The sequence below is a fragment of the Herpailurus yagouaroundi genome, unplaced genomic scaffold, assembly GCF_014898765.1.
Source record: "Herpailurus yagouaroundi ecotype Mexico unplaced genomic scaffold, PumYag 216, whole genome shotgun sequence".
NCBI lineage: Eukaryota > Metazoa > Chordata > Mammalia > Carnivora > Felidae > Herpailurus > Herpailurus yagouaroundi.
Genome location: NW_024412447.1, coordinates 7044203 through 7071741, shown reverse-complemented (window position 1 = coordinate 7071741; position 27539 = coordinate 7044203). Strand labels below are relative to the sequence as shown.

The window sequence follows — 27539 nt, the reverse complement described above, 5'->3', positions numbered from 1 at the left end:
GGAGGTCAGAGGTCAGTAAAGATGAGGTACACGGTCACTGTACCGCTCCTGGCGTCTGACTCTGTTTTGTTTTATCCATGCAGGCTTCCTGTCTCCCAGGCGACCCGAGTCCCGTTCAGTGTGGGAACCACGCTTCTTTCACCATCGTGTCCCCTTCAGTAATGACAGAACTGCTGCCGAAGAGCTCCAGGGACTGGTGGGAGGAGAGGGGCCTTGCAAGAGGGCTGGGGGTTCCCTCCGGCGGTCTGGGGGGAGTGATAAGGAGATGAAGCCCCGGCTGTGGGCTCGACGCCTTTGTACCTCGCTGTGCCTGAGGGGCTCCCCTCCCTTCCTCCTTTCCTGAAGAAAGGGGACAGAAATGGGGGCAATAATAGTACCTACCTCATGGAATTGTGATGAGGGTTAGATTAGGCAACATAGAAAGCGTTTAGAACAATATGCCTGACGCAGCGTAAGCGCTCAGTGATGTTCCTTCTTACTACTTTCTTTTTCTTCATACTTATTTTTTTCTGATTAAGAAAGCAATGCTTATTTGTGGTAAAGTGTGAAAAGGTAGGGAAAAACTCACCACAGTGAGGGAGTCAGATATATGAACAAATAATAAGAGACGAGGAATAAGTGCAATAAGGAAAGTGAGCGCGAGATGATGCAGAGGCAGCTCAGAGGAAATGAACTCGGTGGGGGCAGAAGGGGACAAGCATAATTTCTGGAAAAGCTCCACAGAAAAGGTAAGCTTACGAGGAGGCTTTCAAAGATGAACAAGAGTTTGTTAGGGGGACAAGGAGGGGAGGGCGTTCAGGAGGAAGGAACAGCATGTGCAAAGGCACGGAGGCATGAAACAGCACGTGTGCTCCTGTAACCGTGGTTTTGCATGGCTCCAGTGTACAGTATGTGGGGGTTGGGACAGTAAGAGGTGTGCTATGAGGCAGGGTGGGGAAGTAGGCAGGGCTAGGAAATGAAAAGTCCTGCCCCTCAATAGAGTTTGAACGTGGACCTAAGGAATGAGAAGGGGCCACTGAAAGGTTCAGAGGGGGCGTCATATACACACTTAGCATTTTAGAGAGCTCATGTAGAGGTGCCAAGAATGGGTCGGAGAGCAAGGCTTTGGAAGCAAAGACACTTCCGTAATGCTAGGGCCAGAGTCCCAGAACGAGTTAAGGACAGCCCAGGCCAACACAGGGGTCAAGGGTGAGCAACACAGGATGGGCTGGATATTGCCTGACAACTGTAGGGGTGAGGAGTTGCGGAGAAACGCTGCATCCAGAACAATTCCCAGGTTTCTGGCTTAGCTGACTGGGAAGTGGATGATGGCAGCAACCAAAGTAGGAAATACACAAAGAAAAATTTGCTTGTGGAGAGAAACCACTCTGGTGACCAGCTTTATCTTTGTATGTAAAAAAATCATCCATGTAGTTTTCTTAAGTAAGCGCTACACCCAAGGTGGGGTCGAACCTATGACCTGAGATCAAGAGGCACATGCTCTAACTACTGAGCTGGCTCTAACACTGCCCCTAGTCCGTATAATTTTTTATTCATTTGAAAATCTTCAGTTCTTCATTACTGGCATATTTAAAACAATGCAGCTGGGGCGCCTGGGTGGCGCAGTCGGTTAAGCGTCCGACTTCAGCCAGGTCACGATCTCGCGCTCCGTGAGTTCGAGCCCCGCGTCGGGCTCTGGGCTGATGGCTCAGAGCCTGGAGCCTGTTTCCGATTCTGTGTCTCCCTCTCTCTCTGCCCCTCCCCCGTTCATGCTCTGTCTCTCTCTGTCCCAAAAATAAACGTTTGAAAAAAAAAAAATTTAAAACAATGCAGCTGACTGGGCTCTATTTTTCTTTTTCTGAAGTACAAAACATTTTTCTTCTCCACCACTGCTTTGTGATTCATACTTCTGTCAGCCGGCATGTTCAGGTAAAACCAGGGTTTTCCCTTACTTGGAAACTTACCACGTAATATCCTTTCTCGGAACTATTTGAGTTGGATCTCAAGAACAGATATGACTTGGGATGGGTGAGAGGCATTAGGAATGAAAATGCTTTTGCTATGGCAGATAATGTCCTTGGAAATCTTGCCCATCCCTCTCATTTCACAGATGAGAGGCAAAACCAGAAGCTAACCATGGAAGGCAGAAACGTACAAGGAGGCAGAATTCAGCTCAAATTAACTTCCAGCAAGTAGAATGCTCAACAGGAGAACTTGCCTCCTTTTGCTGGGTATTACAGTGAGTCCTCAACCTGAAGACAGTAGAGAATGGATGGTCGTCAGTGAGGCACTAAGGCAGGAGGTTGAAAATGGTTTCTTCTTTTTAAAGTTTATTTATTTTGAGAGGCAGACAGAGTGAGCAGGGAAAAGGCAGAGGGAAAGGGAGAGTCCCAAGCTCCGTACTGTCAGTGCAGAGCCCTGTGTGGGTCTCCATCCCACCAACCACGAGATCATGACCAGAGCCGGAATCAACAGTCGGCCGCTTAACTAAGCCACCCAGGCCCCCCTGAAGATGGTTTCTAAGGCCCTCTTGGACTGATTTTTATTGATTGTGAGAAGCCAGAGCAGAACAGGGGGAACACTGTGTGAGCAAACCCATGGGCATAAATGTAAGGTGTGGAGGGGGCCCTGTTATATTACCACTATTTGATGTGACAAAAATTCTTTGCTTCACCAAAGCAAACTCAGGGTCCTGAACCTTCTCCTGGGCCCATCTGCGCATTTCCTTGTAAAATCTAGTTCTAGCAAGAACCCTGTGAAGTCAGGATGAGTCCCTCATCCTCCACCATCACCCCAGGGTGGGGGACCTACTCACCCGGACCCATCTTCAGCAAGAATCCAGTTAGGGGTCAGTTTATCCAAAACCCCTCTTGCTCCCCCTTACGTATATTTTTTTCTCTTAGGAATTTTCTATTCACTGACTACCCTCCTTCCCCACCATCCTTTGGTTGGTTATGAATTCCCACCTGACCAACAGTATTCAGACATTAGCCCAGTTCTATGGAGAGGCCTCTGTTCCCCTACTGCAAGAGTACTGAATAATAAAAAATATTTTTATTGCCCTACTGACCAGCACTTTTTTACAAATCTGGTTTTTAGATGTGTGAAGAGAAGACATGCAGAGACCAGCTCAAGGAAAGCCTGGGCTACGAGGCTAAGGATTTCGCATTTTATTCTCTAAGAAGGGAGAAGATACTGAAACTTTTTGATAAAGGAGTGACAAGATAGGTGTAGTGTTTTAGGGAAACTGAGAGCAAATAAAGATAATAATCCCTTTAGGAGACCATATACTCCAGGGGAGGAGTAGTAAGGACCTGAACCCTGAGCTTAGCAGCAATGGAAACAAAGACGACTATGAAAGAGATGTAGAACTGTAAGGGACAAGACAAGGCCATCACTTGGGTGAGGGAGGCTCCCTCTTCACACGCCTCCCCACTCACCACACAGCCGTCCGGGACACGTGGTCCAGCTTCTCACTAAGTAGAGCAACCCAGGGTCTTCCATTCTTGGGTCTCCTTGTCCTACCTCACCCAGCAAGTTCACTGGTTTCCTCATCTGTACAATGGGGTTACTATGAACATCTGCTTCACACACAGGCTGTGACGATGACCTGGCTTAATCATCTGAAAACCACTGGAAAAGGGCCAGGCGGAGTATATGCCATATGCCAGCTACTATTACTACCATCACTTGGAAATCCCACCTCTCCCACGACCTCAATTCTGAAGCCTTCCCCAGTCCATGCTTACTGAACCCGCCCAGGACTTGACACAATTCAGATGTAGGAAGATGAGAAGAACCAAAGAAACCTCTGATCTAACCCCGAGTTTACAGAAATCTTAAGAGGGGGCAGTTTATGGGAAAGATGTATCTGGTTTGAAACTTGTAACGTGAAACTTTTAGAGGTCCAAATATAAATGCCCTGCAGTCTGCTGGAGACCCAAGACTGGAACTTGGGAGGGACTAGAATCACAGGTGCAAACTTAAAACTTATTCACATAGAGAGAATAGTTGAGACCACAGGAGTAAGTGGGTTCCAAGGGTAATGGTGTAGAAGAGACAAAATGGCATGATGACCAAACATTCCTTTGAGTACTCAGGGAGTGAGAAAAGAGGAATCATTATGGGAAATAGGGATAATCAGGAGAATCAGATGAATAAAATGTTATGGCAACTTCAAAGATATTTAAAAAGGGGCGTCTGGGTGGCTCAGTTGGTTTTAAGCATCCAACTTCAGCTCAGGTTATGGTCTCACAGTTCGTGAGTTCCAGCCCCACATCAGGCTCTGTGCTGACAGCTCAGAGCCTGGAGCCTGCTTCAGACTGTCTCCCTCTCTCCATGCCCCTTCCCTGCTCACGTTCTGTCTCTCTCTCTCTCTCAAAAATGAACATTAAAAAAAAAAAAAAAAAAAGATACTTAAAAAATATGGACACCTGAGTGGCTCAGTCAGTTGAGCATCTGACTTTGATTCAGGTCATGATTTCACGGTTTGTGGGTTCAGGCCCCACTGGGCTTTGTGCTAACAGCATGGGGCATGCTTCAAATTGTCTCCCATTTTCTCTGCTCCTGCTCTCAAACATTAAAAAAATAATAATTCTTAAAAAGATATTTAAAAAATAAACCCAATTTCATGCAGTGGTCCAGATCAGTCCCAGGTCTGAGATGCCCTGAAGGAGGGAGTCATGAGGTCTTTGCGTGGCGGGGGAGTTCAGCGTGTGGGCAGAGCAGTGGTCGATCATGTGCAGGGACTATTCATCAGCTAGCAGCTCTGCCTGTTCAAGGGTCTTTTCCAGAGCTCCGCAACAGGAATCTCCACGTAAGTGAACATGCTCGGCCCACCCCAAACCGTCCAGCCTGGAACCTCTTCTCTAAAACATACAATGTTTTACAAGATCTTGCTCAACTTTATCTCTTCCCAGAAATTTTCTCTTTTCCATTACTGGTTGGTTCATCCTCTTCAGTGTATATGTTTAGGCTCCATCCTCAGAAATTATTTTATAGGTCTGACTTGGGGGGCTCGGAAACCTACATTACTAATAAGCAGCCTAATGATTCTAATATGGATAGTTCATGGTCTACACTTTGAGGAACAAAATCAACCTGCAAGTACGTGGTGACTGTCAAAGAAGAGCCAAAAGAATGAGTTTCATTATAGCTTTAAGAAATTAAAAATATATTAGGTGATCACAATATGTGCTCCCAAGTTTTTTAGAGGCCAGTTCCAGACACTTCCTCATCTTTTGCAGAAGACTTTCATTTCAACCTTCCTTCTTGTGACTGGAACACCCTCCCACCAAGCGCCCAAACAAGAAGTCTACATATGCCCATTGCTACCCAACAATGTACACACTTGTCAGGGGCCCCACACCCGGTAACACCTTTCCAGTTTTGGTTGCTGGTCTTAAGAGCACACGGCACACAAAATCCGACGTGTGGGTATGAGATGGGAGCAGCTGTGTAAATGGGAGTCTGTGGCAGTACCTGGAGTCTTGAGATAAAGAGGTCATGTGTTTGTGACTGAAAGAAAAATAGTTGTCTGTAAAAAATTTTAAAGATTCATCTTTAAAGATTCCATTTATAGTCACTGTTTCCTATTTTAACTGAAATAAATTTGTGCTCCTGCACAAAAACACACTCAATCTCTCCTTCTAAGAAACTATTCTGTTTAATAGTGCACTTCATTTATGCTACAGGATGAGCAGGATTGGGAAGACAGAACCAAAGATCATCCCTTCAGCTGGGAAACTCGGGAGCTCCATCCTAACCCAGCAACGCGGCCGTCAGGCCAGAGACTCCCTTCTCTGGGCTTTGCTTTTTCTTTGCATTCATACTTGGCTGCTGAAGTCAGAAGTGGGGTCAGGAGGGATCTGGCTGCTGGGGCCAGGTGTCATAGGTCACAGGGGACAGAGGGCAGGGCAAGCTGGCTGAGTGAGCTCCATAAAAGCATTCCTAGTAACTGGGGGTTTGGATTAAATCGCTTTCCAACACAGGAGTGGGGAGAGGAACAGGGAGAGAGCAGGAGGGAAACCAGGCCAATGCCAAACGCTTCTGCTCCTCTCTGTTAGACTTACTGGTATTCAGATGGATTTCGCAGCCATATCTATCACAGGGGGGAAGTACAAGGAGTTCTCCAACAAAACTGCCTGCCTTGCTGCTCTTGGAAACCTGGGCTTGCTGCTCCAAGAGCCCTGCAAAATAGTTACCACAGAAAACCTCTTGGGGTTCCCCCCCCCCCAATAAAATAACACATCCCTCAGCACCAAGTTTTTCCATAATTAATGAAGTCATGAGACAACAAAAAAATAGCACATTCCTTATCAAAACTTAAAGCTGGATTAGGAACAGTGGCTTTGAAATACAGCCTCCATTTCCCCTTCTTATCAAATAGGACTCAGAACATTCTTTCCACTGCCTTCTGTGCTGACTATACTGACTCCGACTACAGGAATCCTTGGAATTTTATTCCTACTGTGCTTCCATTCCCCACCTTGGAAAGAAAGGCTCCTCTGGTGTGAAAGAAATGGTCTAGTGCAAACTCCCTTCCAGAATGGAAGGTGATAAGTCCCAGAGCCTCCCTCTCATTCGCAGCACTTAACCTGCCGCTCGCCACCTGGTGTCATTCTTGGGGAAACAGACTAGGTAGCTTCATCACTGTGCCAGGAGGATTTGCCCAATTTGCCCCATTCTCTAAAGTGAAAGGGTTGAGTCGGAAGGGATACATTCTAAGTTATTCATACTCATATAGTAAGGCAGGAGCTCTTTAGACTCAGAGGAAGTGAGGAAAACAGGTGTGTGGCTGTCTTTCATGTAGACTCTCGGATATTTAATTCAGCAGTAACTCTGAGAGAATTTTTGCTCATTCCCATCACATTCAAAGGCTTCTCTCCAGTGTGAATTCTCTGATGGCGAACAAGGGCTGAGCTATACCTAAAGGCTTTCCCACACTCACTACATTCATAGGGATTCTCCCCTGTGTGGATTCTTTGATGCTGAATAAGGCCTGAACTATAGGTAAACTTTCCTCCACATTCCATACATTCATAGGGCTTCTCTCCAGTGTGGATTCTCTGGTGCTGATAGAGGTGTGAGCTCTGGCTGAAGGCCTTCCCACACTCGTTACATTCATAGGGCTTCTCTCCAGTGTGGATTCTCTGGTGATGGATGAGGGTGGAGCTCCTGCTAAAAGCCTTCCCGCATTCATTGCAAGCATACGGTTTCTCTCCAGTGTGGATTCTCTGATGATGAGTGAGGGTAGAGCTCCAGCTAAAGGTTTTCCCGCATTCGTTACATTCATAGGGCTTCTCCCCGGTATGGATCCTCCGATGCAGAATGAGGGCAGAGCTACAACTAAAGGTCTTCCCACAATCATTACATTCGTAAGGTTTCTCTCCGGTGTGGATTCTCTGATGCTGAATAAGGTGTGAGCTCTGGCTGAAGGCCTTCCCACACTCACTACATTCGTAGGGTTTCTCCCCCGTGTGGATTCTCTGATGTTGAATAAGGTCTGAAGTTCTATTAAAGCTCTTGCTACATTCATCACACTTATGGGGTCTGTCTCCCATAGGAAGTCTCTGATGCGAAATGAGGTTAGGACTCACAGTGAAGCTGTTCCCAAAATCATTATATTTCTCACTTCTCTCTCCTGCAGGGCTTAGCTTTTCCTCAACTGTCACTTGACCAAAATCTTCTATCTTCCTATTCAATCTTTCTCCAGAGGAGTTCCCCATTTGCCTCTTTAGACTGACTTTTTGTTCATAGGCTTCTTCAAACTTAAGACCCTGAGAAATATCCTTTTGGAATCTTCCCAACAGCACCCCATGTGATCCTGTATCTTCAGAAATTTCTTGATCGTGCTCAGTTCTGGTCTCACCATCTGGCACAATACAAAATACAAACATCACTTGTCCCTTGTGGAAGAAAGAATCAAAACCAGAGGGCAGGATAATTACGAGAAGAATGTTCATAGGGCTAAAAGCACATGCCTCTTACCTGCGTGCAGACCTGCCCAGGCTGGGGGCAGCCGAGGCATGCTAAGATAATTGCCTTGAGGAAACAGTGAAGGAGAAAGGCAGGAAGCAAAATCAAAGCAAAAAGAGTTAGAAGTAAGGAGAAGGCTGGAGATGGGAAGAGAGGGAGACAGACCAGGCAAAGGCAGGGAACCAAAAACAGAAGAGAAAGGACATGCTGTTCAATGAAGTGACAAAGTCCCCACAGAGGTCAGAGACTGCAAATACAAGTGGGGAGATGGTGGCTTTCAGAAGATAGGGGAGAACAAATACAAGCAAGCAAGCACAGAAGGCTGATGGGAAACAGCAGCAGAGCAGGAAGAAGCGACAAGGGGGAGGCCACACATGCCAAACCCATGGAAACAGGCAAGATAGAGTTCAGTCCATCTCTGGGCCCTAGGCCTAGGAGGCTGTGCTAGGATGTAAGGATTTGACTCATTTGACTTCTCAGTTTTCACTACTTTGGGGTTTTCAAAGGGAGTTGCAGGGACAGAGGATGAATGAGAAGGATTTAGATAGTCAGCATTTTTACTCTGTCAATGTAAAAAGTAAAGACAGCACAATGAACGTCGGCGACAGAAACAGCTGTTTCTCCCTCATCTGAATAGGCACCTCTCAGGACCTCCTTGTTCTCAGCTCCCTTCAAACCCAGGACTCTCGACTCTTCCTCTCAATGCAGCCCAAAGATTGTGTCAAAATCCAGAAATGGAAATCCCGCCGTGTGGGAAAACATGGGATAAGGTCATGTCAAGCAGTCCCAGGGCTCAATTCCAGACCCAAGGCTTGCAGGGGCCTGAAAGGAAATGTACAGGGGTCTCCAGCGGGAGTCAGGGAGACCCCCTGGCACCGCCCAGAGAATGTTCTCACTGGAAGCGACAGTCCACAGACTAAAGGTTAAAGAAGCCAGCTGCTCCCCGAAACAAGCAGAGATCTCTACCAGAGCTGCTGCACTTGGCCCTGAACAAAGCAACAGATCCCCCAAGGTAGTACAACAGAGAAGAGAAGGAGAGTTCCAGATGTGCCCTTGGGCACAGAGCAGGGCCTCCACGTTTAGGGATCCCGACAGGCTAATCTTTTGGAAAAGGCTCTCAAATATACATTAAGAATCACAGGGAGAAAAGCACCAGATTTAGAGCTGAAAGACTAGGTTCAAGTCCTGCTACTTGCCAGCTACACATAAAGCACACGTAAAGCACTGAAGACCTCTGACTTCTCTTTCCTCGCCTGTAACATGAGGAGACTACCAGCGGCCTCCATCACTGTGTTACTGAGAGGTAGAGAGAATGTATACAAAACCTCTTTACAAACTCCAACTTACTACACAAACAGGAGTTACTATCATGATTGTTGTTAGAACTTTCTAAGATTAAGTCAATCCTTAGCTGATCATTTTGTGATTTGACTATTACTACCAAACAAGGAAACAGAAAAATGCCACGGGACTTTTACTGAGAAAGCAAACTCCTTACCCAGCGAGAACACATTTCCATAATTCTCCAGCATCACATCCCTATAGAGGTCCCTCTGAGCAGGCTCCAAACGCTTCCACTCCTTTCGGATGAAGTACACAGCTACATCCTCAAATGTCACCAGCTCCTGAAACAACACGGTCTTGCATGCAATTTCAGGGTGAGGGATGGGACTGGCAGCACCAAATAAATAAATAAATAAGTAAGTAAGTAAGTAAGTAAGTAAGTAAGTAAGTAAGTAACGGGATGAGGCCGAATGATGCGTATCTACGAGGTGGGGGGGGGAGGAGGTTATGGTGCAGGAAGAGAGGACTCCGTTATTCAGCAGGAAAGGACCATGTCCCTGATACAGCGAATCACGGTTTAGGGCACCAAATGGATGTCACTGCACAAACGTTTCCACAAAATGGGAAGGAAAAAAAAGAAGGATAAAGGAAACCACAGCTCACCTGGGACTTGGCCTTTAGCAGTGCAGCTGCCAACATCTCATCCCCCAGGCTGTCCTTGTCAGAATACGCAGGAACTTTTGAGGAAGGAAGAGCTGAAAGACAATAAAAGGGTCCGTGAGTGAAGTCATCTGCTCTCTGGCCTCCGAACCCACAGTAAACTCATGGGGTCCTGGAACAATCTAGGGCCCACTCCCTCTTACACATCTAAGTTTCATTCCCCAGTGGCTGTGAAAGGTGCTTACACAGGCACATTCAGTGTGCGTCCCTCCTCCAGAGGAGGGATGTCCAAAGCCCTGTTGATGCTGCTCTCCATCTGCCCCAGGTCCCTTCCTTCCTGTCCAGTCGCTGCTTCTCAGGGAAGCAGGCCCAGTCCTCCATTAGTGATCAGCACCTTCTTGTCCTTTCTCCCAAGCTTGGATAGAAACGTAAACATTCCTGCTCACGTCCCTTCCACCCCTCTCCGCATTTCTCAACTCAAACTCATGCATGAAGGTCTCTTAGACCAGAGGAAACCAGTAGCCTGACTGAACAGATGATGCCCATTATTCTTTCTCTTCATCCCCAAGATCAAATCTAAATACTACATGTTTCCTGTTTCTGTGCTTGATCACGTATCTTCTTCTGTAATTCTATTTTTTTTTTTTTTTGTAAGTAGGCTTCACGCTCAGTGCAGAGCCCAATACGGAGCTTGAACTCACGACCCTGAAATCAAGACCTGAGCTGAGATCAAGAGTCGGATGCTTAACTGACCGAGCTAGCCAGGTGCCTCTTCTTTAATCCTTAAGTTAACATATTTGCCCCTTAGAGACTCTAAACCCCTAGAGACACTGGATTGTGTACAATAACCTACAGAGTTCCTTACGTGTTTCTTCCTGATAAGCATACCCTTTAGGACTGTAATTGGCTCTAAGTCAGTGGCACAGTTGATGGAAGCAAAATACAAATACTTTAATGGCTTCTACTCATTTTATCCTTTTGCTTGTGACCTACAAAGCCAAGAGCCCCTCAAGTGCAAGCTCCTAAAGTACACAAACGAGGACTACGAAGTTGGCAGCTACCAAGCACCTAGAAGTCTGATTATAACGGTTTTCTTAATTCCTCATGAGGTACCAACAGCACTTCAAAAATGCCTGAGCTATAAAACCTGATAAGCTGTACATCATTATCGTCTTTAGTCAGCTTTCCCTCCAGACTATTAGCTACTGACTATCAGCTACCGACTATCAGCTACCGAAAGGGAAGGACTGTGTCTCCGCCACATGTAGATTCCAGTAGCTGGCCCAGCGCCTGGTGAATAAGAGATTCAGCGTGACTGGGGAATGTCTGAATGCAAGAATAAAAGAATCCCTGTTGCTTACCACTCTCAAGCAGGGGCTGAGGTTCCTGAGATACGCAATCAGCCTGAGTTTCCATCGGTAGGGCCAGAAGCTCTGGGTCTCTGGTCTACTATCTGCAGACTCAGCAGGAAGAAGGTTTTGAATGAGAATGCGGAAGCACTGCAGAAGCAAAGTTCAAGGCGCAATGGTTAAAAAAAAAAAAAAAACAGATGAACAAAAAAAAAAAAAAAACCTCCTGGGAGCTAGTATTTCAGGTAGTCCCCAAGACTAGCAAGAGAAAAACACAGAAACTGGGACCAGCCTTCCAGATCCTGGTAAATACATACACCTGCTCCCTGTGATGAACCTGCACGGGCACCACAGAAAGGGCCCCATTCCTAGACAACATCCCACCTCTGGCTCCCACAATGTACTGAGTGATATTTGTAATGACAAAAGATGTGGAATACTGGTGTCAAATAATGACACTGACAGAATGAAACACTAAGCAACGACTGAAATAAAAAACAGAAGAAAATGAAAAAGTGTGCACACATATATTTACAAAACGTGTATGTATTGTATCAACTTTTAAGGATGTTTAGGATAGTGCATAAAGCTAAACATTTACAGATTCTTTTTCTTTCTTTCTTTCTTTCTTTCTATCTATCTATCTATCTATCTATCAAGAGAGAGGGAGGGAGGAGGGGAAAGGGGGAGAGAGAGGGAGAGAGGGAGAGAGGGAGGGAGGGAGGGAGAGAAGGAGGAGGGGAGAGGGGAAGAGAGCGAGGGAGAGGGAGGGAGGGGGGAGAGAGAGAGGGAGGGAGGAAGAGAGGGAGGGGGGAGAGAGAGAGGGAGGAGGGGAGAGGGGGAGAGAGAGAGCAAGAGAGAGGGAGGGAGAGGGAGAGGGAGGGGGAGGGGGAGGGAGAGGGAGAGAGAGGGAGGGAGGAGGAGAGAGGGGGAGGGGGAGAGACAGAGAGGGAGAGGGGGAGAGGGGGAGGGGGGAGAGGGGGAGAGAGAGCGAGCACGAGCAGGGGAGGGGCAGAGAGGGAGAGACACAGAATCCAAAGCAGGTTCTGAGCTGTTAGCACGGAGCCTGATGCAGGGCTCAAACTTAGGAGCTGTGAGATCATGACCTGAGCAGAAATCAGATGCTTAACTGACTGAGCCACCCAGGCACCCCTCTGCAGATTTTTAAAAAAAAACCCTCACAGACAGTAGGACTAGGAAAAAAAATTTTTACTTTATTAGGCTTCTGGCTATTGTACCAAATTTTGAGGATAAGGGGCCATGAAACAGCACCTAAATAGCAGAGACTGGAAAAACTTTTCATGAGTTTTCTGGCTTCCATTTAAAAAACCCTGGGGAAATAACACCTGATGCCCAGAAGTAGGGCAAACAGCTCAGATTAATCAAGTAAGATAAATCCTTCCTCTCCTAAGATGGTTGTCTGCTTCCAGTCTCAGCCAAAGGCAGGATGCCACTGAGGGACAGGGGCTCCTTCTGTGGTCCTCGTGCAGTGTCATCACAGGGAGCAGGTGTATGTATACACCAGATCTGGAGGCCTGGTCCCCATCACCGAGAAGGCAGCAGCCAGCCTTCTTTCTATCTCCCCTTTCTCCTAATATATCTCCTTGGAGAAGAATCTAAATCCCTGATGCAGGGACCAATACTTTGTTAAGAAACATAAGCTTACTTATTACTCCCTGCTGATGTCCCACTGCTCAGTTGCTATGACCAGCAAAAGAGATCTGTTCTTTGTGGCTCGAGTGAATAAAATGAAACATCAGTATCTAGACCGAGGTTTGGATCTCAAGTGGAAGTTTCTACTGCCCTCTTGAATGCTGTGACAAGAACCAACAGACCCAGGAAAGGCGCAGCAGCTACCAGAGCTTCCTTGCACTTAGGCAAGAGAATAGAAAAAAAAAAAAACACCTGGATTTCATCTACCTCCCTCTTTACATATTTGTTCATATAACAAACAACTGTTGAGTGTACTACGCTGCAAGGCACTACTGAAAGGAGTAAAAACACAGGAACGTAAGCGGTATCTGCTTCCTCATTATAGACCGCTGCATTCACAGAAGGCATAAAAAGGGGCGGGGCCCAGAGAGTCACTCAGAGCTCACAGAACTCTTGTCTTTGGGCACCAAGGAGGTACAGAATGCCCACCACCAAAGTCTTTACACAGAGAAAGGCACTGAATGAGGCACGGGCCAGGCCCAAGGGCAATCAAGGTGACACACCCTACTGCCACCAGAGCTCTCCTCGCTGGGTCCCTTCAACTCTGTCTCAGAGCCAGCCATCTTTTGTTCCTATCAACCAACTTTACAATTTCCAGGACTGTTTATAAGCAGACCCCTGCAACAAATCAGCTCTTAGTCCAAACTCTCTTTAAAGGAAAATCAGAGGCTCTGACTCCAGAGGAAAAAAAGTAAGCCTCCCTCCTCACAGCTGGGTTAACCAAAGCTGGAACTCAAAGGCATATTGTTGAGAACAAGTCCCCAGTGTCTGGATCAGTACACAGTGTTTCTCATGGGAAGAAAAATCTCCATTGTGCCCCCACAGCGTCAGGTCCAGGCCGGGCCCTTCCTTGCTCTGCTGCCAACACCTCTCCCTGAAGCTGCTCCTGGGGACCGAGAAAGATGACCTGGCAGTGAGAACGAGTCATGAAAAGCTTTACCTGCTGGAATCTTTCCTTCCTTCTTTGGAGTTAGTTGCTAGAGTGGCAATTACCGGGAATTTGGAAGCCTCTGTTCAAGTTCCTGGGAATTCTAACTTTAGTTGATGCCAATGCTGCTGTGTGATGAAGGAAAAAAAAACTTTTTTAAATATTCATAAACTTCATTTCTACTCAAAGAAAAAAAAAAAGAGAGAGAACACATACTAATCAATACAATTAAGACTACAACTGGTACTTGGGTTGCACCCCTAGAGAGGTGAAAGGCAACTGAAATTTCTCCAGGTCAACCTTCCACCCAGTGTAAGAAATGGCTGCCTGGCTGGCTCAGTCAGTAAAGCATGCAACTCTTGATCTCAGGGTTGTGAGTTCAAACCCCACGAAAGAAAGGAAATAAAGAAAAGAAAGAAAAGACCTTCTCAAGTTCCCAATATTCTGACAGCTAACGTGCAAGAAACTCTCAAATTCAGCAGGGAGTCTGTTTCGTGGCTGCACAGCTCAGCCATCAGAGGTCTTCGGCTAGAGCTGAAAATCTATCCCCTTGGACCTTCACCTCACAGAGGCCTAGTACCCTATGGAGCTTCAAGAATAGAATCTTTTCTTTCCAGGCAACTGTTGATCAAACACTTGTAAACCACACTGATGCCCACTCTCTACAAACTTCTCTTCTTGGGGATAAATACCTTTAGCTCCTCTCATTATTCCATAGATTTCAGGTTCATCATCCTGCTTATCCTCCCCTGGAGTCTACAAATGCCATTCAGAACGTAAACATCCTTCTGCGTTCAATCCCACTTCAAAAGCCGATCAAATCAGGAATCTAACACAACTGAAAATGGGAGCCAGACACAGCTGTACCATTCCCCGTAAGAGACTCGATTTATTGAACGCCCGTAGGATTATTCCCGGGATCTCAGTTTGCACACTCTCCGCTCCTTCGCCCCATTCCAGACCAAGTTCTAAGTGCGAATACTTCGTTGAACTCCTCAGATCCTCAGACCCGTCTAAGTAAAAATAGACTTCCCCTGCCGCTGGCGCGAACAACCGCGTCAACAACAAATAAAAGCGTCTGGGAGAGTTACCAAGTTAGGGGCGCTGTCATCAGCTGTTCTAAAGAGAGGGACCCGTTTACAGCCATACTGGAACTTTTAAGTGCTCGAACTGGGCAAAGTCACAAAACCAGAACCGGAGCCCCTTTCCTCCCGTCCTGGCAGGGCCCCGTTTGGAGGAAGGAAGCCCCGGGGGAAGCGGAGTCCAGGACCGGCTGCGGGGGACGGAGCGGCGCGTCCCGGCGCCCTGCTCAGGGCGGGCCTGGGGGCCCCGCGGGCCGCAGCGGCGCGGACACCACCCCCTTCCCCGGCGACCACAGTCTCCGTCTCACCGCGAGCCCCGCGGGCGGCCGGACTCACCCTGGGGGCAAGGACGGGAGATCTGGGGAGCCGGACACGGACCAGGCCGTGTCGGACCCTGTCACAGACCCACACACCGGGACAGAACAAAGAACGGAAGTTCTCTCTGTTTCGCTTCCGGGTCGGCGCTTTTCACCGCCCACGCTATCCCCCGTGGCCCCGCCGCGCCCACTTGTTCTCTCTAGGAACATGGGAGGTGTTCTCCTCTCGGTGGTTTGGCGCCCTCGCCCATACCGGCCCTGGCTTTCCGGCCCGCCGCCGCGCCCCCTGTTGGCTGGGCCAGGCGAAGAGCCGCGTACCTCGGCCTCTGAGCGCGTGCTCGGGTGCCGCTGACCCCCGAGCAGGCGACGGGGGCGGCCGGGGTCCCCCACGAGCTGCCGAAGGCAGGGGCGAGCGCACCTTGCCCCAGCGACCGGGGTCCCGAGCCGACCCGCTGCAAAAAGCAAGACTTTCGAAGTCTTCATCAATAGAAAAAAAAAATCACCTTTATTTGAAATTCCCAAATAGACCAAGTTTATGCTTCAAAAACCAAGTTTTGTGTTTGTTTCATGTAAAAATGCCCCCTTTAAATTACTAAAATCTGAGAAGCCATTGCAGCCCGTCAGAGAGTTACCGTAAAGACAAAACCTGCCCAAGTTGATGGGAGAGAAAAGTCGGGGAAGTTACCGATGGATGCATCCGAAGAAAACAAAACAGGCGAAGCCCCCCTGCAGGTACCAAATGTGTGAAATGCTTGAAGGAATGAGGGGGAGGCTTCCCGTTTCCCTCACTTTTATGCCCTCACTGGAGGATCCCTGTAAGTGTCCGGAATCAAATCCTTACAAAAAAGAGACCTTGTGATATCCTGCTCAACGAGGGCCCTCCTGACTCCCCTTGTAGCCCTGCCTCCCATTTGATCCCAGCTTTCACTACATCCAGTATTTACGGTGCCCATGGTCAGCTCTGCGATTGCAACAGAACTTACTCTCCACTGACTTGCAGTCTAAGAGCCATAATTTAAATAACCAATTCCAAGAAAACATGATAAGTGCTAGGTAAAGGAGACTTTCCAGAAGTGTTGCAGGCCCTGGAGGGGAAGGGAGGTGCAACAGACAGAGGGAACAGCCAGGGCAAAAGGCCTGGAGGCAGGACAGAACAATGCACTAGTAACGCATATAACTTGTGCGTGGCCTGAGAAGGGTGGGGCCCATACCCAGTCCTTCTAGACCACAGTGAGATTTTGAGCAAATACTTGGCATATCCAAGCCACTCAGTAAACTCAATACCCACCCACACCCCCCACCAAAACAAAACAAACACACACAACCCCTGTTTTTTTGTTTGTTTTTTTTTTAATCTCTTCATTCTGTTTTCTTCCACTCCTAACCTCAGGGACAAGAAGTTCAAGAGCTATGGAAGGAGGCAGTGGCAAGCAGAACAGGGAAGGGTGGAAATAGAGGGAGTCTCTTCAAAATGGGATTGTTCTGTAAAAGGTCTCCTAATGCCAATCCAAGGGGAACAGCTCTTAGACTCCCAGCACCTTCAATGCAATCAGCTCTATTACTCTGGGGCTCAGAAGTCAATTTGTAACTTACGTGGGCATTTGCCCCAGAGCCCAGCCACTTGGGTAATTCTCAGCTAGTTCTCAAATGCCACACTCTTAACGATTATTCTTCTGAGTCCATGATCTCTATAGTGCCATGAATCACCTAAGGGACTCTCAAAGCAGTCCACCAAGGTGGGAAAGAAAGCTGAATTTTGTAAAGCTTTTACCTAAAACAAAGAGAAAAAATGGAGTAAAAAGGTAAGCCTTCCCAAAAGTCAATAGGAGGGCATGCACTAGTGGCCTCACTGGGGGGTTTCGTGTCAGACTATACCAGTCTTCAGACAAGGATATGAGCAACCTGGCAGGTAGGTATGGGGGATGGAGAACACAAATATTCTCAGAGAGTGTGTGTAGACAGCTAGTTTTGAGAGATTCAATTTCCAGAGTCTTACTTTTTTTTTTTTTAACGTTTATTTATTTTTGAGACAGAGAGAGACAGAGCATGAACGGGGGAGGGTCAGAGAGAGAGACGGAGACACAGAATCTGAAACAGGCTCCAGGCTCTGAGCCATCAGCACAGAGCCTGACGCAGGGCTTGAACTCACGAACCGCAAGATCATGACCTGAGCCGAAGTCGGACGCTTAACTGACTGAGCCACCCAGGTGCCCCCAGAGTCTTACATTTTCTATCTGTACATCTTTAAAATTGCTCCCTTGGAAAACATCCCTATGGCCAGGGTGCCCTCCTTCACAGTCATCTTCCCTCCTGGTAGAAGATAGCTAGGCTTCTTTACCCCTAAATCTTACAGTGATGTATTGATCTGGGGTGTCAAACCTTTTGGGGTACCAAGCAAAAGGATTCATTTGAAATACTGCTGCCAGTAAGGATTAGGTGAACAAATCCTTTGTGATTCAAGTGGTTTCCTATTATTTCCTGTCTCAGACTATGAATCTGGAGTTCTCTTGTCCAGCAAGAAAGCGGGCACAGAATTAAAGAGGCTAATGTCTATGGGGAGACAAGAGCCCTGAGTAAGGGTCCTTTCTCATATTTATTAGGATCTTGAAAGCTTAGATATGTGATGGACCTGCAGAAAGTAAAACAGTAATCATTAACTTGTGTGTGAGAGATAAAGGGTCTCAGGGACACACGTTGTTAGAGGTTAGGGTCAAAACATAACCTCTCGGTGCTACACAGATGGCCATTTCCTGCAGGCCCTGCATCTGGTTATCTGTCTTTTCTAAGGACTAAGATAAATGGAGCATGCTATCCTGAGAACCCTAAGTTACTCAAGATTCCATTATGGCCTGTATATCATTAGCTGTTCTCGGATGTTTTGGTCCTGTTAAGGCGGCTTTCCACCCTATGCCTTTTTAACCCATTTGTGTAAGCATAGAGAATTTTTAAACCTATTTCCCATAACTTCCCTCCAGTAAAAGGAGAGGACAAAACCATTTCTATTGTAAATCACAGTGTGATTTTGCCATGTAAAATCAACACTGCTATAACTATATTCCTTTTGCCACTCATCTCCTCTATGTGGGCAGGATTTCCCAATATTTACGTCTATAAAAGCAAAAGTAGGGGGTGGTGCCTGGCTGGCTCAGTCTCTAGAGTATGCAACTCTGGATCTCTGGTTGTGCGGTTGTGCGTTCAAGCCCCATGCTGGTCTTTAAAAGAAAAAAAAAAAAGCTTTAAAAAGGAAGAAAATTTTAAAAAGAAAAAGCAAAAGTGGGAATAGATTTAATACTTTATTCTAGTAGTAGGTAATGCCCATCTATTGAGAAAAGCAAGACAGTTCCCTCAATCTCAGTGAGGTAAATTCTAATAAACATAACTTCTTGTTTATTAATCATAGATCAGATTTGTTATATGTTTATATTTTTCTCGATTGTGAAGTAATAGTTATAATGATAACCCAAACCAGGAGAAAATTTTAAAGCCTTGCATTCATACAAAATCCAGTATTAATTAAATTTGTTTATATTTAATTTTTTGCAGCAAATTATGTTAATCAGTTATCAATAAAATACTGACCTTATTTCATCTACAATCCCACACATGCTCCTCCTGATTATTTTGAAGCAAACCCCAGACATGTTTATCTGTAAATATTTCGTTATAATTACCTATATAAGGACTCTTGGAAAAATAACTGATACCATTACCACATCTAAAATATTTAATAACTTTTAAAATATTATATATGGAGCCAGTGATCAAGTTTCCCTCATTGCCTCAAAATTTTTAATTTGTTATAATTCTGTTTGAATTGTGATCCAAATAAGGTCAATATTGAGATCAGATGATATGGATCTTAAGTTTCTTTTAATCTATGAATTCTCTTTTCATCTTATTTTTCTTCCTTGTGATTTAATATAAAGGATGATTTATCCTGCAGTTTCCCACTGTCTGAAGTCACCTGTCTCCCTGCATTGTCCTATTACATGTTCTTCAGGCCCTTATATTTCCTATAAATTGGTGATTAGATCTATACCAGAGGCTAAAAGACTTTAAATTTCTATACTTTAGTTTTATGGATTTTGAATACAATTTTAATTTTTTGTTTCAGTCAACTTTTGCATCTGCAATCAGAGGCATGAATATACATAAAAGACTTTATCTCACTGTAAAAGGGGTGTATACTTCAGGTTTGTGCACTTGCTATTTGTATACTTCAATCAACAATAACAAAATAACTGTCCCCCATAAAGCCTCTTAAATATGCACCCAGGAAACACTTGAAAATACAATTTCTAGGGGCGCCTGGGTGGCGCAGTCGGTTGAGCGTCCGACTTCAGCCAGGTCACGATCTCGCGGTCCGTGAGTTCGAGCCCCGCGTCAGGCTCTGGGCTGATGGCTCGGAGCCTGGAGCCTGTTTCCGATTCTGTGTCTCCCTCTCTCTCTGCCCCTCCCCCGTTCATGCTCTGTCTCTCTCTGTCCCAAAAATAAATAAAAAACGTTGAAAAAAATTTTTTTCAAAAAAAAAAAAAAAGAAAATACAATTTCTAATCTATTTAAAAATATTCCACTATTAGTGGCTGGAATTATTTTGTGGATCTGTCTACTTCTCATTATCAGTATTCCCTCTCCTCCAGCCCTCACCAGAGTCTCTGAGAGCAGGGACACTGACCGTCTCATCTGGCACGGTAATCCTCCAAAATCTAGAACTGCCTGACACTTAGCAGGTGTTCAACAACAACTGTGCAATAACAAATAAGGAAGTAAATATTTATGGAATTCTTTGTTTCCTTCCAATATGCCCTCAAATATATATAAACTATGCCCCAGATATTGCATGAGACATTATTATTATTATATTAAAAATTATTTGTTGCTCACCTGAAACTCAAATTTAACAGGTCACCCTGCATTTAATCTGGTAACCCTATCTCCACTGAAACTGTACTTGTTGAAATCAAGGGGAGTGATATTTAGCTCACTTCCCTGAATTCGTTATACATGTGTTCACATTCTTCTTTGAGTTAATAGAATTCTGCAGCTCCCGCGGGAATAATTAGGTACACTTCTTCCCCCTAATTCTTTAATTTGACAGGATCCTAAGAAATGTAACTTTAGTGACTTTGGGACTTTATGGGATCTTCCATTCTTTCATGTTAGTCAAACCATGAAGTTCTTAAGGAGACTTAAATTTGTATTTGCCTATTTTGCATGGCTTTGCCTAACTCAAGATTGAAACTTACAGTCTTTTTGCTGTTTCCTTTGAGTCAGAAAATACTTCCTCATCGATTATTTTAAATTATTAATTTCTATCCTCATCAATATTGTAAAGTAGTCCATAATACCAATGTGTTTGAATAACAAGAATCAACAGAACTACTTCTCATTCTGGAAGAGATTCCAATGGCCATTCTTTTATTATTAGTTTTACTGTTTATTTTTGAGAGATACAGACAGACAGACAGAGACAGACAGACAGACAGAAGGTGAGTCAGGGAGGGGCAGAGAAGACGCACAGAATCCGAAGCAGGCTCCAGGCTGTCAGCACAGAGCCTGACGTGGGGCTTGAACTTATGACCTTGAGTTCATGACCTGAGGTGAAGTCAGACACATAACCAACTGACTGAGCCACCCAGGTGCCCCTCCAATGGCCATTCTTTTAGAATACTTGATACCAACTTTTTTATTTTTGTTAATCATTGTAGACTCTGGCTTTTTAGACTAAATATATGACAATCAACCTCAGCCAATATTCTCTTTGATGCTCAAATTGTCACTATTTTGGCCAATGTGAACTCATTTTAGGTTGATCCTTATGTCATTTCAATATAACCTCATTAAATATAAAAGCTTTTGGTACAACAAAATTGGCAGGCTCACCTTATTTTTCTCTTTGTAAAACTAGCTATTTCTCCAAGGAACACTGGTGCAGGGTTAAGGGAAAAGAAAAATATTCATCTCGGGGTTCCCGTTATTTCTGGGTAGTTGCTCATGGACAGAAATTTAAAAAGATAGGTATTAAATTTTTCTTATTGTGAAGAAAGGAGTTAATATTCATACTGCCAATCCAGTTTTACTTAAATTCTTAATCCCACAACTATACTCCTTCCTTTACCTTTTACTGGAATACCATCTTCATTCTTTAAAAATGTTTGAGGGGCGCCTGGGTGGCGCAGTCGGTTAAGCATCCGACTTCAGCCAGGTCACAATCTCGCGGTCCGTGAGTTCGAGCCCCGCGTCGGGCTCTGGGCTGATGGCTCAGAGCCTGGAGCCTGTTTCCGATTCTGTGTCTCCCTCTCTCTCTGCCCCTCCCCCCGTTCATGTTCTGTCTCTCTCTGTCCCAAAAATAAATAAACGTTGAAAAAAAAAATTAAAAAAAAAAAATGTTTGAGAGTGCAGGCACCTGTACACACACGCACAGTGAGCAGGGCAGGGGCAGAGAGAGAGGGACAAAGAGAGAAACTCAAGCAGGCTCCCCGCTATCAGCGCAGAGCCCCTGGGGCTCGATCCCGCTCATCTCGAGATCATGACCTGAGTGGAAATCAAGAGTTGGATGCTTAACCGACTGAGCCACTCAGGAGCCCCTAATTTGTTATTATTTAAATAAATGCCATTAAAAATAAAGTACTGGGAAATACTATGAAAAGTATATATAAAAAATTTGAGGGGCACGTGGGTGGCTCAGTCGATTAAGCTTCTGACTCTTGATTTTGACTCAGGTCATGATCTCATGGTCATAGGACCAAGCCCTGTGTCAGGTTCTGTGCTGGGTGTGGAGCCTGATTGAGATTCTCTCTCTCCCTTTCTCTCTGCCCCTCCCCTGCTCGCACTTGCTATCAAAAAAAATTTTTTAGAAATATTCTAACACATGACAGAAAAGGTCCTAAGGTTTTTAACATATAAAGAGCTTTCATAAATCAAGAAGACAAAGACGAACAACTCAACAGAAACAAGACAAAGAATACAAGGAGACATTTCACAAAAAGAAAAGCAACTGGCCAATAAAGATAAGAAAAACACATGTTCACCATCACACATTTTAAAAATTAAAATATTTTCTATTAGCTTGGTATAAATTTAAAGTTTATATATATATACCTTTAACAAGTTATATATTTAAGGTATATAACATGGTAAATTTTGTGTATTTTACAACTTTAAAAAGTTGGAAAAAATGATTGAAATGTGTGTATTGGCTGATATTACAAATGTAGTATTAGAGTCAAAATTGGCTTATTCATTTAAAATCATGTTTTTGTATCATACACTTTATTAATTTTTTTAATGTTTATTTTTAAGAGAGCAATAGAGCGTGAGTGGGGGAGGGGCAGACAGGGGGAGACACAGAATCTGAAGCAGGCTCCCGGCTCTGAGCTGTCAGCAGAGAGACCGATGCAGGGCTTGAATTAATGAACCGTAAGTTCATGACCTGACGTTTAACCAACTGCGCCAGCCACCCAGGTGCCCTTTGTATCATACACTTGAACTGTATTTTAAGTCACTGTAGGTAGACTAGCTGGGGTAAAATTAAGCCATTACATAGAAATGTGGAGACCACTGTGTTATTTCCTATCTCAAGATAGGTATCACCTTTCTCTCTCCTAGTAGTGGACAGTCTCCACCAAAGAGAAGGGCTGCAAGAGCTGCTGCCCTGATTCCGGGCTAGCCCTTAAGAGATTATTCTAGAAGAATGGATAAAGTCACAACGTGTTTCCTGGGATGCACAAAGCTGTCACCTCATCAGCATATATACATTCTATTGGTGTAACTGAGTCCCCTCGATTCATCAGACCACCGTGTTTGGGGAGACAAAGGGTTGGAAGGACTGCTGCCCACAAATGCCAGGGGTAAGACTGCCAGGTAAGATGCAGAATGCCCGGGGAGATTTGAATTTCAGATACACACTGAATAAATTTTTTAGTAGAAGTATGCCCCAAATGTTATTTATCTAGAATCCAAATGTAAGTCCTGTAAGTTTAGCTGTGTGATATGGGGGGTGGTATGCTCACAAGCACCTTCAGACCAAGACAGTCTGAAAGCCCCCTGGTGGCAGTGTTCTTCCTGGCCCACCAGGATTCAACCACTCTCCTAGAGCCAAGCAGGCACTCCACCTAACCACAGGTGGGCACTGAGACTCGAGCAGAGCTCCCGTATTCCCAGTTTCTCCCATTTGTTAGCTTGTTCTGCTCAGTAGATTTGAGCTGTAGTTCCCTACAGAAGCCCATTATTGGCTTTTCTCCCCCCTTCCCTTCCTGCTCCCTCATACCTGGCTTTCTTGAATCACCTCCCTAAATAAACTCTAGGCCTTCAAGTCCTTGTATCAGACTGTTTTAGGGAAATCCAAACTGTTAACAGTCAGTGCTGGAAGTGGCCCTAGAAACCGAGCCATCAGGATGAGACTTTGGGACAGGTCACTCACTGGTCAGATGGTTAGTAAGAGGAGCCTGGTAACGAGTGCAGTAGTGATAACCCTGGCATGCTATACCATGGAATTACCGAGATTCTCACTAGTTCTAGTAAGAGATGAGGTACAGGTAGAAGGGGAAGCATTAGCTTCTGGAATAGTCCCAGAACTTGAACATTACTGGGATAGTGGCAATTATTAGGACCGCGGAGTTTCTCAAGCTTTGAAGAAAGAAAATTATAGGCTTAGTTCAGCCAACTATCACTTCAGGAGAAAATTATAGGCTTAGTTCAGCCAACTATCACTTCAGGGCATGTTGTGGAAGCCAAAGTCACCCATGGGAGGGATCGGTGATCCCATCTGCAGCGAGAGCAGACTGGCCTGAAAACCAGGCACACGGTTTATTGCGAGGGGGTCAGAACTGCAAAGAAAGCTAAATGCAAAACCATGCCAAGTCATTTATGCCAAAATTCTGGGCCCTGATTGGGAAAGATTCAGATCCTGACGCATGGGACATCTGGGTAGGTGTGTCTGAGGACCTCAAACCCCAAATTCCCCAGAACCCTCCAGCCTAACAGACACATCTCCCTTCCCCCCTGCTGTAAGAGAGTAGCCTCTTTGTGCTTGGAGACTGTGCAAAAATCTCACCTGACGACAGTCAGGGAACAGACAGTATGGGCTAGAAGGAATCCTGTCGTATATTATTGACTTGCAGAGTTTAGAAGGAAGTTTCAGAGTCAGATTTTCAGACTACGGTAGAGGCAGAATATATATACACAATCAAAATGCACACGAGGCTGATGAATGTTTCCAGTGATGAAAAAATGTGTCCAGTGTGCAGAAAAAAAAATTAAGCGCAACACAGCCCAAGAGGCAGGTACTCTAGCTGCTCTACCCTGACTTCCCAATACGCACCTTCACAAGCACTGAAAGTTCTAATGACCTCAAATCCAAATTTTCCAAGAGCTACAACCAGGCAGGAACAGTTTCCTCTCTCTAGAATAGTGTTCAATAACCGACATACCATTTATTTCAACAGTCCTGAGGCATTACAAGATGTTACAAGTTTATTCCAAATCAGATTAAATTGTGCTCAGGTGGCTCAATTCTTTACAAATCATACTTCTTGAATATATGTTAAAACAGTTAAACAGTTTCAGTGTTTCTTCCTTAATTATATTGGATATACTCAGTTTAACTATAGAAAAGGCAATGCCGGCCTGGTTCAGGAGACCCAAAGTGTGGTGGGGGACCCCGTCCCAGCGAGCTGGCCAGTGGGCAGTGAGTACCCTGATGCCCTCCAGGACCTCCTCCTTCCCACTGTGCCAACACCCAAGCACTCATTCCTCAGGCACCCTTGACGTTGAGTGAAACAAAATCTACCACTAGAGTTTATAGCGCAATTACTAGGCTTCTCCCTAGGATCCGTATGCTAAAACTTGAAAAATCAAAAACCACTCAGAGAGCATGCTCAACACTTAAAGCACTTCTCCCTCTCCAGTGTGGACCCTCTGATGTTTGGAAAGATTGGACTTACTACAGAAGGTTTTTCCACAATGATTACACCAATAGGGCTTCTCCCCAGTATGGATTCTATGATGTTTATTAAAATTTGAGCTGTGGTTGAAGGCCTTCCCACACTCCTTACATTTATATGGCTTCTCTCCAGTGTGGAGTCTCTGGTGTGAACTAAGACCCGCGTGCTGACTAAAGCTCTTCCCGCACTCGTTACACTGGTAAGGTTTCTCCCCAGTGTGTATCCGGTAGTGTCGAATGAGGCTGCCTTTACCACTGAAAGCTTTCCCACAATCTTTACACTGATATGGTGCCTCTTCAGTGTGCATTCGCTGATGTTTAAGGAGGTCTGAGCTCTGACCAAAGGCTTTCCCACACTTACAGTCATAGGGCCGGTCCACCAAGTGTGTTCTGTAATGAAGGGTGAGGTTTGAACTGTGGCTGAAAGCTTTCCCACATTTGGTGCACACATATGGTTTCTCCCCAGTGTGTGTTCTCCGGTGTTTAGTAAGATTTGAGCTATTACTAAAGGCCTTTCCACACTCGGCACAAATGTAACGCCTCTCTCCTGGGGTAGGTTTAGCGGGAATCAATTCTCTGCCTTTCTTAGAACCTTTGTCTAGGAGAGGAGTTTTTGTTCCTCTTTCCTTTTCAAGGTTTACCCACTGCCTTTCTAACCTGGACTCACATTTACTGGCAATAATCACAGGAATAATATCCCTTTTGAATTCTTGAGATTCTTCAGAACTTTTCTGCTTCTCTGTCGATTCCTCATTCTGGGTGTTCGATTTATGATCTGAAACAATAAGTAGAAAAAGAACATGTCAGTTGTGTTGTGTTCTGAGAAGCAACTGTTAAAGGAAAAATTGAAATGTCAGATGATGTGGATGGGTTTTAAGGGGTGACCAAGTATCACTCTGTGAGAGGTCACAGTATCACAGATACACAAAGTCACCATCAGATCTAGTATACGGTACCAGGCTTTCACACAAGGCCACGACTAGTAGTTGTTAGGATATAACGAGTACACAGCCTCCTCTGCCAGGAGAAGATCTTCACAAAAAGAGGGCAGTAAGGCAAAAACCAGGCTGCTGAGACAGCAACGAAGGAGATGGTGATGCCCAGGCGGAAAGAAACAAGTAAGAAGTATTACTGAATGGTTGAAGTTGACTAAGGAAAATAAAAAGGGTAATAAAGGAGACCAGGCTAGTGGCAAACTCACCTTCTCACAGAAGTGGAAAAGCAACAAAAGAGGACATTCGGTCCATATTCGATCATTCTAGTCCCAGATCATTCTTCTTTTTTTTTTTTTTTTAAATTTTTTTTTTCAACGTTTATTTATTTTTGGGACAGAGAGAGACAGAGCATGAACGGGGGAGGGACGGAGAGAGAGGGAGACACGGAATCGGAAACAGGCTCCAGGCTCTGAGCCATCAGCCCAGAGCCCGACGCGGGGCTCGAACTCACGGACCGCGAGATCGTGACCTGGCTGAAGTCGGACGCTTAACTGACTGCGCCACCTATTTATATTAAATAGGCGCCCCTATTTAAATGAAAGTGCTAACCTGCCATTAGAGTTTGACTCTCATCATGTAACCTACAGTGGCTATGTCTTACAATTCTTTTAGTTCTAAAGTTAATACTCCTGAAATTATATTGAAGCAATATATCTTCTTTAGAGCACTGCACTAGGCAGCAACACTTACAAGTCCATCTAATCTGTCCACATACATGGAAAAGGGGACTAAGAGAAATCCACACTGAACCACGGGCTCCCTGTGAGAACTGTCAGCCCTCCGTGAGTACAAGAGCCTCAATCAACAAGGTACTTTCCTCTCAGCCCCTTCCCTGGTCCCTGGCTCTCTCTCTCCACTCAACCCATCTATTTCCTTCCACGTTCACCCCCTACTTCCTGTCTGCTGGGGACCCCAGCAGCAGTAGATAAAAGTCCCTTTCATTCTCTGTGATGAGCAGTCACACTTGGCTACATGTACAGATTTTCCCTAAAGTTGCCATGTACTATGTGTGGGAAATAAGTAACTAATACATAAGCTAAAAAAAAATTTTTTAAGTTTATTTACTTATTTTGAGAGAGGGGCAGAGAGAGAGAGGGAAAGAATCCCAAGCAAGCTCCATGCTGTTAGCACAGAGCCTGATGCAGGGCTCGATCTCATGAAGTGTGAGACCATGACCTGAGCTGAAATCAAGAGTCAGATGCTTAACCAAATGAGCCACCCACGTGCCTCTAAGCTAAAAATTTTAAATAGCCTTATGAACTGGAAGCTGAAAAGAATTTACTAGGGACCATTTCTGCATAATCCAATGCTC

General features: G+C 45.2%; 2 protein-coding genes across 7 annotated transcripts in view; both read right to left on the bottom strand.

The window, feature by feature from the left end:
- Nucleotides 1–5119: 5119 nt before the first annotated feature.
- ZNF3 (zinc finger protein 3) lies at nt 5120–15433 on the bottom strand. Of its 6 annotated transcripts, none has more exons than XM_040456290.1 (6): nt 15309–15433; nt 13903–14015; nt 11262–11399; nt 9904–9995; nt 9455–9581; nt 5120–7852 (listed from the first exon to the last, which is right to left on the bottom strand). In XM_040456290.1, exons 3-6 carry the CDS (start codon nt 11314–11316, stop codon nt 6783–6785), a joined length of 1344 nt encoding a protein of 447 aa, XP_040312224.1. In that variant the 5' UTR covers nt 11317–11399; nt 13903–14015; nt 15309–15433; the 3' UTR covers nt 5120–6782. The 6 variants fall into 6 exon arrangements, with proteins under 6 accessions (XP_040312224.1, XP_040312227.1, XP_040312225.1 ...); XM_040456293.1 differs by having other exon boundaries at nt 11262–11360; XM_040456291.1 differs by having other exon boundaries at nt 13903–14018; nt 15309–15430.
- Nucleotides 15434–24698: 9265 nt separating this feature from the next.
- Nucleotides 24699–27539, bottom strand: part of LOC121017439 (zinc finger protein with KRAB and SCAN domains 1) — a 47084-nt gene continuing 44243 nt past the window's right edge. The window contains exon 9 of the mRNA XM_040455646.1: nt 24699–26007. Coding sequence (XP_040311580.1) covers nt 25175–26007 — 833 coding nt within the window. The 3' untranslated portion in view covers nt 24699–25174. The remainder of the gene's footprint in view (nt 26008–27539) is intronic.